The sequence below is a fragment of the Solanum stenotomum genome, chromosome 9 (assembly GCF_019186545.1).
Source record: "Solanum stenotomum isolate F172 chromosome 9, ASM1918654v1, whole genome shotgun sequence".
Lineage (NCBI taxonomy): Eukaryota > Viridiplantae > Streptophyta > Magnoliopsida > Solanales > Solanaceae > Solanum > Solanum stenotomum.
Genome location: NC_064290.1, coordinates 55716379 through 55728388, shown reverse-complemented (window position 1 = coordinate 55728388; position 12010 = coordinate 55716379). Strand labels below are relative to the sequence as shown.

Below are 12010 nucleotides of genomic sequence, written 5' to 3'. Positions count from 1 at the left end.
CCTCACCTGATTATTATTACTACAATCTTCTCTTTTTATTATATCTGAATCTCTCTCTCACTTTCTGCAATTATTTTTCCTTGTAATCTTTAGGGTTTTCAGCTTCAATCTTTTGGATCCATCAATTTCCTTGTCTCAGTACTGAATTCTTCGAGTGTTGTTTCATTTCTTAGTAATTTCAATTTTTTCTTTGTAAATCGGGGAGATAAAAGAGCTGAATCTCAGTGAATTCTGGCAGGAAACATATTTGTATAATTCTTCCGTGAATACAAGGTGTTTGATAAATTTCCTCAGTCGTAGATTTTTTAAGGGGGAATGGGAATTTGTTACTCTTCAAGTAAAAGCAAGAGCGATGATGGGTTGTGGGATGGTAAGAATGACAGCAGAAGGTTTGATTCCAAGTTGAAGAAGAACAGTTACAGTGGCGATTTCAGCACATTTTTAAGCAAGTTAAGTGGTGTTGGTGTAGGAGGGGGTGAGGACAAGGGGCTGCATCATATTCCTGGAAGGATTTTGGGGAATGGAGCCGCCTCCCGTGCTTGCCTACACACTCAGCAAGGGAAAAAAGGAACGAATCAAGATGCCATGATCGTTTGGGAGGTCCTCAATTCTCTGTTTCTCTAATTAATTTTTGTGTTTTTCTGCTTATGTCATGAGCAACCAAATCATCAATCTTTTTGTGCATATTGGAGCTTAGATATCTAAAAATTGAACCTTTTCATTCTCTGTGCATAACTGGTTCCATGGCCGGATAAATGAAGAGGGTTGTGATAGGTTGATGGCGGGTGTGCAATGAATCATCTGAATTTTGTGTTTTCTCTGCGTTGAATGCTTCTATGTCATATAAGTAACCAAATCCTCAATTATCTTGTTCTTATATAGGAGCTTAAATATCTAAAAATTGAACCTTTTAATTATCTATCACATAGGCGGTTCCAAGGTCTGATAATTGAGGGGGTTGTAATGGATTGATGTCCTGTGTGCAAGTTGAATTATGAATCATCCGAATTTTGTGTTTTCTGCCTTTTGGTTTTCTTTGCATTGAATGTCTATGTCAAATGAGTAACCAAATCCTCAATCATTTTGTGCATGTAGGAGCATTGATATCTAAAAATTGGACCTTTTAATTATCTATCGCATTGCCAGTTCCACGGACTGGTAAATGAGGAGGGTTTGTGGTAGGTTGATGGCTGGTATAAGTTTAATTATGAATCATGTGAGCTTTGAGTGTGTAGAATGACATTTACTTATGCATAGAGTCATATCTATGATCCTTTCAACCATCAATTATGGTAGATGGACTGTCAAAATAACTTACGTAGTTCTTGTTTCTGAAGCTTCCTTCACCCAATTAACTATTCCAGTTTTGCATCGAATTTTTGAGTCCTATGGATGTGTAGTTATTGTATAGTGCAATTTCATTAACTCCATCACTTGACAAAACAAAGAGTTAATTTGTTCTTATCTATTGGGTCAGTTTATGACTTGGTTGGAATGTTTCTACAATAGAATTTTTGCTCGCGAAGTGATACAATCTTTTGCGGAGTATTTGATGGACACGGTCCCTATGGCCATATGGTGGCAAGGAAAGTTCGAGATACTCTTCCGTTTCTCCTGTGTTCAGAGTGGCAAGTTAAATCCGGTGGTGATCAAAGTAATACTTCTGAGACAGGAAATACCAACGGAGGTTCACATCTTGATGATGTCTTGGATGATGATTTGATTGAAGCTATGGAATCTGAGAGCAACGAAAAGTTCCCAGAAATACATCTTCCCCTTAAAAGATCAATGTTAAAAGCTTTCCGGTCAATGGATAAAGAACTCAAGTTGCACCCTACTATTGATTGTTTCTGTAGTGGATCAACTGCTGTTTCCTTGGTGATGCAGGTAATAATTTAGCTATTTTGTATAAATGAGGTTTATTTTCCTAAAGCCTAATGTTCAAAAAAAATTGGGTGCTTACTGATAATTTTTTTTTATAATATTTGGGTGCTTATAAATGGGTATACTGTAATTATAGAATCAAATTAGTGAGCTACTTTTTTCTTATAGCCAATAAGTTCCCGAGGACTAGTGGTGCAGGGTCCGAATTCATGACTTGCGCCTAACACAAAACATCACACGCTGCATGCTTACCCCTAGATCAAATCCCTGGAGGCAATAAGTGAGCTATTTTTGAATTGCCAGTCATTGGCTAGTCATTGTCTTTGCTTTTGAAGGATTATCACTTTTGATGTCCTTGCCTATACTACTACATGAGTTACATCAAATATGAAAATCTGATACAGTTCATTTATGTATTGTGTAAAATCCATTCAGATAATAAAATTTTGTGCATCCGAGTTCTCTACCGACTTCCCTCTCAATCTACTTGATGTTTTGTAATATTTGTCTTTTTCTGGTAGTTAACTGAATTTAGCAAGATATCTTCTTGTTCTAAAATATTTATTTAATAGTTATACTTTAAAAAAAATTCTTAATACTTCTCACTTGACTTGTACATGATGTTGAAACAGACTAAAAGTAGAAAATTATTAAGTCTGAGTGGGAGGGGTTGAATATGAGACTGCCACATATTTGTTTATTCTAGCTCTTTTCTAATTGCTTAGCATCCCAAAAGCATTTTAACTGGTCTTTTTGTGGTGTCTCAGGGCCAGGATATAATAGTTGGTAATGTTGGTGACTCAAGAGCAGTATTGGCAACTAGAGATAAAGACAACTATTTAATGGCTGTACAGTTGACAGTAGATTTGAAGCCTAATCTTCCAAGTCTCTCTCTCTCTCTTCCTGATTCAATACATTACACCGAGAAGCTGAAATGTAATTGTTTTTTTTTTTCCTTGAAGAAAGTGCTTAAATTTATTTTTTCAATTGTTTCATCTTGTAGGAGAAGCTGCTAGAATACATAAATACAAAGGAAGGGTCTTTGCATTGCAAGATGAGCCAGAGGTTGCACGTGTATGGTTGCCAAACAGTGACTCTCCTGGCTTGGCAATGGCCAGAGCATTTGGTGATTTTTGTCTTAAGGATTTTGGGTTAATTTCTGTCCCTGATGTGTATTACCACCGCATTACTGATAGGAACGAATTTGTTGTTCTAGCAACTGATGGGGTAATTATTTCACTACAAAAAAAGAAAATTCTATATCATCTCTATGGAAACACAGACTAAATTTCACCTTCTTTATGACTTGGCTTAATCTGTTTCCATTTGTCAACACTTAGATTTGTCTCATAATGTAATTTCTTGTTCTATGTAGGTTTGGGATGTTCTTTCTAATAAGGAAGCCGTGGATATTGTGGCCTCAGCCCCAAGTCGCGCTACAGCTGCCCGGGCTCTTGTTGACTGCGCGACAAGAGCTTGGAGGCTGAAGTACCCGACATCAAAGACTGATGACTGTGCTGTAGTATGTCTTTTCCTGGACCGTGTACATGCGCCTGATTCCGTAGTCACATCGACGCAACATGATTTGACAAAGGCCCCTGAAGTGGAAATAAAGACAATTATTACTGATGGCAACCTTGAAAGTGCAGATAGTAATGCTTCTCATATTACAGTTCGTGAACATTCAGTTACTACAAAAGATGCCAGTGAGATAGTTCCTGTTGACGAGTCAATAGAAGGACAGCTAGCGGATAAGGGTCTTGGACATTCTACGAGAAGCCTAGCCGAGTGCCTTTCAACTGCAGAAGATCAGGAATGGTCAGCCCTCGAGGGAGTTACCAGGGTTAATAGCCTTCTTAGTCTACCTAGATTCATGTCTGGTGACAAAAAGTCAGCCAGTCGGAGGAAATGGTTGTAAGACATCAAGGCATGATACCTCAAGGGCCAAGGCTAATGTAAGTGATTTGTATCAGTGCCTTGTGCATATATGATGCTGTTCTTCTCAAAGATTCTGTAAATCAAAACACGGTAGCAGCAGTAGTAGTATAAAAGACTAAATGCCTGGAATGTAAAACAGCCTCTGTGCTTGATGACTATCCAAATTGGCAATGCTTTTTGGTAGAATATTTATAATTGATGATCACACATCTGAGTCTGACGCAAGGCCTCAGACAGAAATAGTAACACTTTTTTGTGCTGTGTAATATTTTACTTTCATGTCCAAGATGGGATCCCCTCTGGTGCACTTTAGATGGGTGGTTGTTTTGGTCATTTTTTTGGAATATTGCTGAACAATGAAGTTTTGTGTTTTAACTTTAAGCTAAGTTCTATTGCACTCCATATCAAATATATTTGGTCTATTTCCTTGTGAAATTCTTTCAGGGCGTGGGCCAAAACTTTTTGTCTGGCACACCAAAGCCCAATTGTCAAATTGTTTGGACCTAAATTTGTAATAAACCATAATGGATGGTTTAATTTGAGGATCTTTTTTCAAATAGTCAAGTAGAATATTGGACGGAAATGAAGCAACATGAACAAACAGTGAAGATTCATATAATTTACATGATAACATTACTTATTGTACCTAAAATTCAACATAGTTGCAGAATAAATTGTAATTTGTAAAACATAATCAAGGTTCCCAAGAACACCAGAAAGCAGAAAGATTCTCAATATTATTGGAAAAGGGTGGACTTTCAAGTGTGTCAAATCATCCCAATTACAATTTACATGTGGGGAAAGTAAAATTCCAAGAATTGGCAGCTTTTTTATGCTTGCACTCCAACTAAAACTACACTTGCCAAGTTGCTATTTTGCAGTGGGAGTAGGGACGTATTAAATAGAAACTAAAACCAAAAACACTTCTTTTTTTTCTTGTGAAAGACAGGAATATGGTGGAATTGTAATTTTTTTTATTTCTTTTTTGGTAGTACAATTTATTAGAATAAAATAAATAAAAAGCAAGAAAAAGATGAGAGTGAATTTTCTATCTAGTAGAGTTGTTCTTTTAGACTTGGGAATAATACTATTACTGAATAAATCTGCATCTTTCACTATCAAATTATTTTTGGCCGTTAGCTATGGTTTGTATGAATCTCAATTATGAAATTGAAAAGATAACATAAGGGAAAAAGGACATTTATCTAGAAAATTGTTGTACATCAAACTTTATTCAATATGTTCTTATATTTTATCGTTTTAAGCATCTTTCTCAAACTCATTCAAAATTCATAAAGTTGAAATTCTGAACTGTATTGTCGCCCAAGGCGGCATTTGGGTTGCTTTAACTTATAGAGCACGCCCATATCCATTGAACCATTTGGGCATGTCCCTATATATATACGATGACACCCCTATTTACCCTGTAGCTCTATATACAAAAATAGGCCATAAATGCAAAGTGAAATAAATGCATTTTACTCACAACAACTCTGAATATCCATTCTGCTACTAATGTTTCCTCAAATGGACCAAATCCTATACACTTAACTTTTTACTCCATTTTGTCTTTACTCAAATTAATAAATAGAGGATGTTTAGGCAAAGTGATTCTAAGTTAAAATACGCCAAAAATAATAATAATCTTCTCTCTGTTTCTATTTACACGTCGTTCTTACTAAAAATAAATATTCCTTAGTACTTGTCATTTCACAAAATCAATACATAAAGAATATTTTAGCATTGACAATATGAATTTGACTAGGAAAACTAAATTATTAATTCATCTTCATTGGTCAATTTAATTAATCAAAATAAATTGATTTATGTTCATTTTTTGAAAACTTGATTTCAAGAAAACACTAAATAATGATACAATGACAAACTTATCTAATGTCTTAAGGAACGTGAAATAAAAAATGATGACATATATATAAATAGGAATGGTGGGAGTGTAATATAAGTTGGTCACCTTCATCCTTAACTTATGATTTCAAAACTTGTAAACATTATTTTTGGTTTGAGTAAATATTTTAAGATCTTTTATGCCGAATATAATTTGTAACTTACAAAAATATTCTTCCTAAATGATCTTAGATTTATATTTATTGTAAATAGTGTAAGGATATTTCAATCATTTTAACAGAAAAATTACTTTATCATCATCTTTCTGAATTTATGTACTAATTTTAAGTTATATACACTGTCGATATAAGAAATTTTTAGATCATAAGAAAACTAGATAGTAGCTCTGTAATGTGCAATTTAAATATAATCGAACTTTAATATAAGTATGAACACTGAACGAAAAAACATATAGTAAATAAAATTGAATGATCATCAGTACTCATCATGAATTGTGGGGGTGGGGGTGGGGGGTTGCTTGCAGGAGTGGGGGGTGGCTCAAGGATCTATCACTTCGAAAATGAAACTATACGTGAAGGAATGATTGATTTGGCTTACATGTCATTCATCTGCTCATCTATCAAGTATATATATTTGTATTTATTACTATATATATATATTTGTCTTGTATGGCAATTTGATGTGAATTATCGACTTGTGATTCAGTTTCACTACACCCCATACTCCCCTTTTTCACTTTACAAAATTATGTAACACTCTGCAACTGAAATAATGTACAAACCATTTTACTGCCATTCATAATTGAATTATATGACTCGATTGGATCCAATTTACGTGATATCTTTTTGAATTTTGAGAATCAAATGAATATATTTTTATCATGTCTTATAAATATTTTTGAATTTTCAATATGTGATTTATAGAAGTATGACACATACAGATACAGTATGTCATAGCTAGTATGAGTTTTCTTTCTTTACACAATTTTCACAACAAATACTGCTCAACAGGACAACTATAATGAAGAATCTTTTTTCACAATAAATTGGTCCTAACAATAATAATAACTTTTGTATGTGTGAGCTCGCTCACATTATCTACGTCAAGTTCAGATAAAGAAAAAAGATTGCTAACTACTAACGTAAAATCTGTCAATTTCATGATGAATGCTCATAATGTTAGACGACATTAATCCAATTTGGTGGAAAACTATATGAAAAATCTTTAGGGAAGCATCCAACCCAGAGGTGGAGTTTTGATTCAAACACTATATTTCGTATTTCATTATTTAGATTAGTTAGATGTATGAACATCGTAGTATATTTATTATATGTTGAATTTTTTAACGTAAATTAATATTTTTTTATAGTATACCTTCACTTATATTTCTCTCTAATCTCATTTTTTCCCCTTAAATTAGATGTTCGCATTTTATTGTTTCTTTAATATCTCAAAGGTTTGACTTTTGATGCCGAATAAGTTCAGACGTATGAGAAAATTAATGCTAATTGGGATTAAGTTTTATTATTATAATAAAAATAAAACTTGAAATTAATATTTTATATTCCCCTAATTTGCACAATAACCCGTGGATTTAGGGGGAGACTGTCCCCATGTTTTCGATATTCTGAAGTCCACAAGAACATTAATTTAATTTGTCATTAAGTACTGTTACAATATAATACTATATCCTAAAACCAAAAAAATATAATACTCCAATGTTTATGGTTAGTCCCTAAAGAGTATCCAATTAAAACTAACATAAAGTAGTACGTTAGTACTTAATAGTATTTCTTTGATACTATGAATATTTTTTGAACTGCTGCGGCAATTTTCCTATTTAGATACATTATATAAATATAAATAGTTCTTTATTAAACAATATATACTATTTCCTTTTTAATCAAAAGGCCACCAATCACCACCAAATAAAAACAACATACATTGAAGAGGACATAAACATTACTCGCAATTATAATTTAAATATATACTTATAATTTAGCTAGATTAAAATTAATTTTTTGTGTATATATGTTATATACAGACTCTCTTTATTAATTTTTTCTGTGTCACAATAAGGAAAAAAAAGAGAAAGATTTACAAAATATTACTATTACATAAATTGAAACGATAGGAATAATATAATAACTTTCATGAATTGATTAATGCAATGACGTTTGATGACAAAAGAGAATCCATCAACACTTTATTAAAACCATAATATATATATTTGATATATTGATACATTAATTTTGTACGTCTCATGAGGTGTTGAAATAGTGATAATTTCACTAAAATAAGCTAATGTTGATAACTTGATACACCCATTATGCCTATTAAATAGAATATAATAATAATATATCATTAGTTTTTTTTAAAAAATATAGTAAAAAAGACTTAGTTGTGGGGGCATTAAGCATTATTGTGGGATTTGATGATGGGAAAGGCAACACAAAAAGAAATGTGGGAAGATGCTCCCATTTGCATAATTTGTAGTAATGAGTATATCCTTTTTGTTTTTTAGTTTCCTCTTTATCAAAAAGCTATAGAGCATAATATTAACAAGTGACAAATTTATATTATTAAAAGTAGTAATTTAAATAGTATATAACAAGATCGGAGTCGTAAGATTCCATAAGGATGTCATTCATTAGTTTAATTTTAATTAATAGTTAATTAAAAGTAGTTATCTTGAGATAGGAAACAAAAAGCACGAATTGCAGGATATGCTATTGTTATTAGAGGAAACACAATTCTTGGATTTTACACCTTTCTTTTCTACATTGCCCCAACCCCACAAACCTCTTTACCTAGATTCCATTCTTCTAACCTATTAACGAGTTCAAATTGTGAAATCGATTACTGATATTATATCACCTCTTAAAAATGTGATTTTTTTTTCGAACTCATATATAAATACAGAATGTTTAATGCATCAGTCTGTCTCTTTACCGTTTAGGTCAACTAAAAATTAAACAAGTAATATATATATTATTAGTATAAATAATTTCTTTTTCTACATTGCCCCTAACGCCACAACCTCAGCTTTACCTAGATTCTTTTGCATAACCACTCCTCTATCTTTTTATTTATTAGGTCAATCCAAAAACCACTCATAACTAGAATCAAGCATATATATGTATTAATTCAGTTTAAGTTACACTAATCGTTCCGACTTCCGTCCTGTCTTCAATTTCTTAATTTGACTGAATATGAAATTTAAGAAATAAAAAGAAAATTCTTCAATTTTGTATCTTAATATTAATTGAAAATCTTAATAGGTACTCATAAAAGTTTATGATAATAAATACGAACTTAAGAGATTATTTGTCTACCCATATGATCGTGCATGTATTCAAGATCCTAATTAGAGATCGAGTATATATAGATATCCTAAACGTGAGAATTATGGTGCAATATGAATATTAGGATCTTATTTTTCTTAATCGAAGGTTTTCAATTTAAACTCTGTCTTTAAAATCAAACGAAGGTTGAATGATCAATAATGAGAAATATGTGTATTCAAATAAAAGGGAAATTAAACTCCAAATTTGGAACAACCTATCTCATTAGTTGAGTTCTCATGCAAAAAATTTTCCTATGTTATATATCTTATGTCATGCTTCATCTTTCTCCGAATCAATTCCTAGTGTTAGTCGATGAAAACGAAAAAAATCTAAGTACTAATATTCATCGATAATGTTACTTAATATGATATATCCCTTGTAGGGGACGTTTTTCTTTTTGGTAAGTTTTACCTAACATAAATTTATATTAGTCGAAATTATAAAACAAGTATCAAATACAGCGACGGAGCTAGAGTTATAGTAACTTTTACAAATCTAAGAATCCATAAACTTAAAAAGAGATGACCATACCAAAGAAAAAGTATTGGGGCCTACAAAGAAAGATAATAATAAAAAACAAAGGGTAAGATAGAAACCTAGCAGACGAGGACTTAGGTTAAATATATTAACCAATAATAATATGCTCCTCTAAAAAGACATTGATGGGAACCTAAATTTTTAAAAAAGAGTTAGGAATTTTCAGAGTAGATTATACAAGCATTCTCTTGATCAGACACAACAGAGAAGAAAACAGAAAAGATAGATGGATGGAAGCACAGTTGACGTAAGTTGCATAATTTCCCCCCATGCTTGCACCATCTTATCAACCATATGTATGATGCATCCATCCATCACTTTACAATACACCCCCCCCCCCCATCCCAACCATCCGAAATCATTATTTTTTGGTCGATCTAAAAAAAGAATGACATATATATTTTCATATTTAGTAGCGTTCAATTTGTTCAAATTTATGTGACATAATTTGATTAGATACAAAATTTAAGAAAGAAAAAAAAGATTTTTGAAACTTGTGATTTGAAACAAACTTTAGATATTTGTGTGCTTCTAAATCGTTGGGGTAAAAGTTTATTTTTTTTCTAATTAAAGAAAGGTAATATTCTTTTTGAGATGGAATAAAAGAAAGGTGTGCGTCACGTACAAATTGAGACATAATGAGCACTAATTTAACTTAAATCTTACTCTCTCAAATTGGTTTGTCTTACTTTCTTTTTAGTACATTGAAAAATAATATCTCTTTTCTTCTTTAGAAACTATGTTATAACCTTTTACATTATATATTTAAGACCACAATATTAAAAAATACTTTGATACATTTTTTATATGTATCAAATCTTTAGCTTAACACCACAAGATTCAAATCTTCGTTTTTATAGTCTATTGAAAACCATAAGTACTCCACTTATAAGATTACATCAAATATATATATTGCGTCTGATCTTTATTTTTTTCTTAAAATCCGTCCATACTTAATCAAACACCTTCACATAAACTGTAACAACGAAACTAATAAATCACTATAATCAATACACAACGCACACAAGCAAACAAAGGATTTATGCAGAGAAAAATAGAAACTCTTATTCTTGTTATGATCATGAATTGATAAAAAAAAGGTGTACAGTAAAGTAAAGTTTCTCTTGCGTGAATTGGTGTCAATACATCAACTATTAGTAACCATCTTATCAACCTGTCAAATACATCACCTACTACTCCCTAGCCATTAAAAATTAAAAAAGCCTCTTCCTTCTTTTCACTACTCAACAAAAATTAAAACTTCTTTTCTTGCCTACCATATACAGTGCTTTTCAGTTAATCATCTTCTCTATGCTTATTGACCTAAAAACCATAAGGATATGTCTAAACTTTACATCAAATCACCACTGATTAGTATAATGAAACAAGGCATGGCTACAACATGGTATAAAGAGAAACTTAGCTTCTGTATAATCATAGATTTTGAAGGTTGAAAATTCGAAACAATCAAATTTGAAGTAAGTTGAAAATTCGAAACATTCAAAATTGTTGTGTAAAATTTCGTCCAAAAACTTGTCTGAGTAAGTTTTTAGAAACTTGAAAATATTTTTGAACATAATTTTTGATCAAACATCTATTTGAAGTAAATTTTCATCTAAAATTTATGAAAAAAATGATAACTTAAAAAGATATAAATTTAAATTAAAAGAGAGGTGGTCCTAGGGATAAACACTAGACACGAGAGAGATCCCATTGTAGGGGGGTGGGGGGCAAAGTGGGTAACAAGAATAACCCTATTTTGACAACTTTGATGGTTTTGTTGAGGGGACAATTGGGCACAATTTAGGGCAATTGATTATGGTCCTATATCAAAGACACGAAACAATAACAACAATTCTCATGCATGTTCAAGAATCTCCTCCTCCCCTTCTTCCATAAAAAAAAAAAAACAAAATCTCATATATATAAGAAATTTTAGGGGAAGGAAAATAGTAGAATATGGGGTATACAACTCTTATTGATTGATTTCTCAGATGATTAATCAACTATTAATTATTACTATCTCAAAAAATCAATTCTTTTTAACAAAGAAAATGACTTTTCTTGTTGGCCCCCATATCTTTTTCCAAATGTGACCACTTTCCATTAATACCAGAAATCTTTTGTAAAGTACAATAAGAAAATGCAACAAGATAAAGACTTTGATAAGGAATCATATAATAAAATAAACAAAAATGTTCTCTATAGTCTACAACTAAAGTACTAAAATGAAAAGGTGAAGCATGATTAGCATTATAAAGTGAAAGATAATGAAACCATCCACCATTACTACTAATACAAACAAACAATATGGTAGGGTTAATTAACACCTTTAATTGGAATATACATCATTTTCCCACTCCAAAGTGCCACTTACCTAACAATTTGGTAATAACATGAGAATCTTTCATCAACAACAACAAATAATATAATAATTA

General features: G+C 31.7%; 1 protein-coding gene across 1 annotated transcript; it reads left to right on the top strand.

Moving 5' to 3' along the window:
* LOC125875679 (probable protein phosphatase 2C 6) lies at window positions 1–4224 on the top strand. The gene is made up of 5 exons (XM_049556698.1): window positions 1–600; window positions 1510–1887; window positions 2652–2769; window positions 2888–3111; window positions 3260–4224. The coding sequence occupies exons 1-5, from the start codon at window positions 316–318 to the stop codon at window positions 3800–3802; spliced, it is 1548 nt and encodes a 515-aa protein (XP_049412655.1). The 5' UTR covers window positions 1–315; the 3' UTR covers window positions 3803–4224.
* The last annotated feature ends 7786 nt before the right edge of the window (window positions 4225–12010 follow it).

Bases quoted from the DNA above. Each gene is read 5' to 3' on its own strand.
- LOC125875679 (XM_049556698.1), top strand. From the start codon at position 316: ATGGGAATTTGTTACTCTTCAAGTAAAAGCAAGAGCGATGATGGGTTG. The intron at 1,888-2,651 runs GTAATAATTTAG...GTGGTGTCTCAG, and splicing joins CTGTTTCCTTGGTGATGCAG to GGCCAGGATATAATAGTTGG. The intron at 2,770-2,887 runs GTCTCTCTCTCT...TTCATCTTGTAG, and splicing joins TTTGAAGCCTAATCTTCCAA to GAGAAGCTGCTAGAATACAT.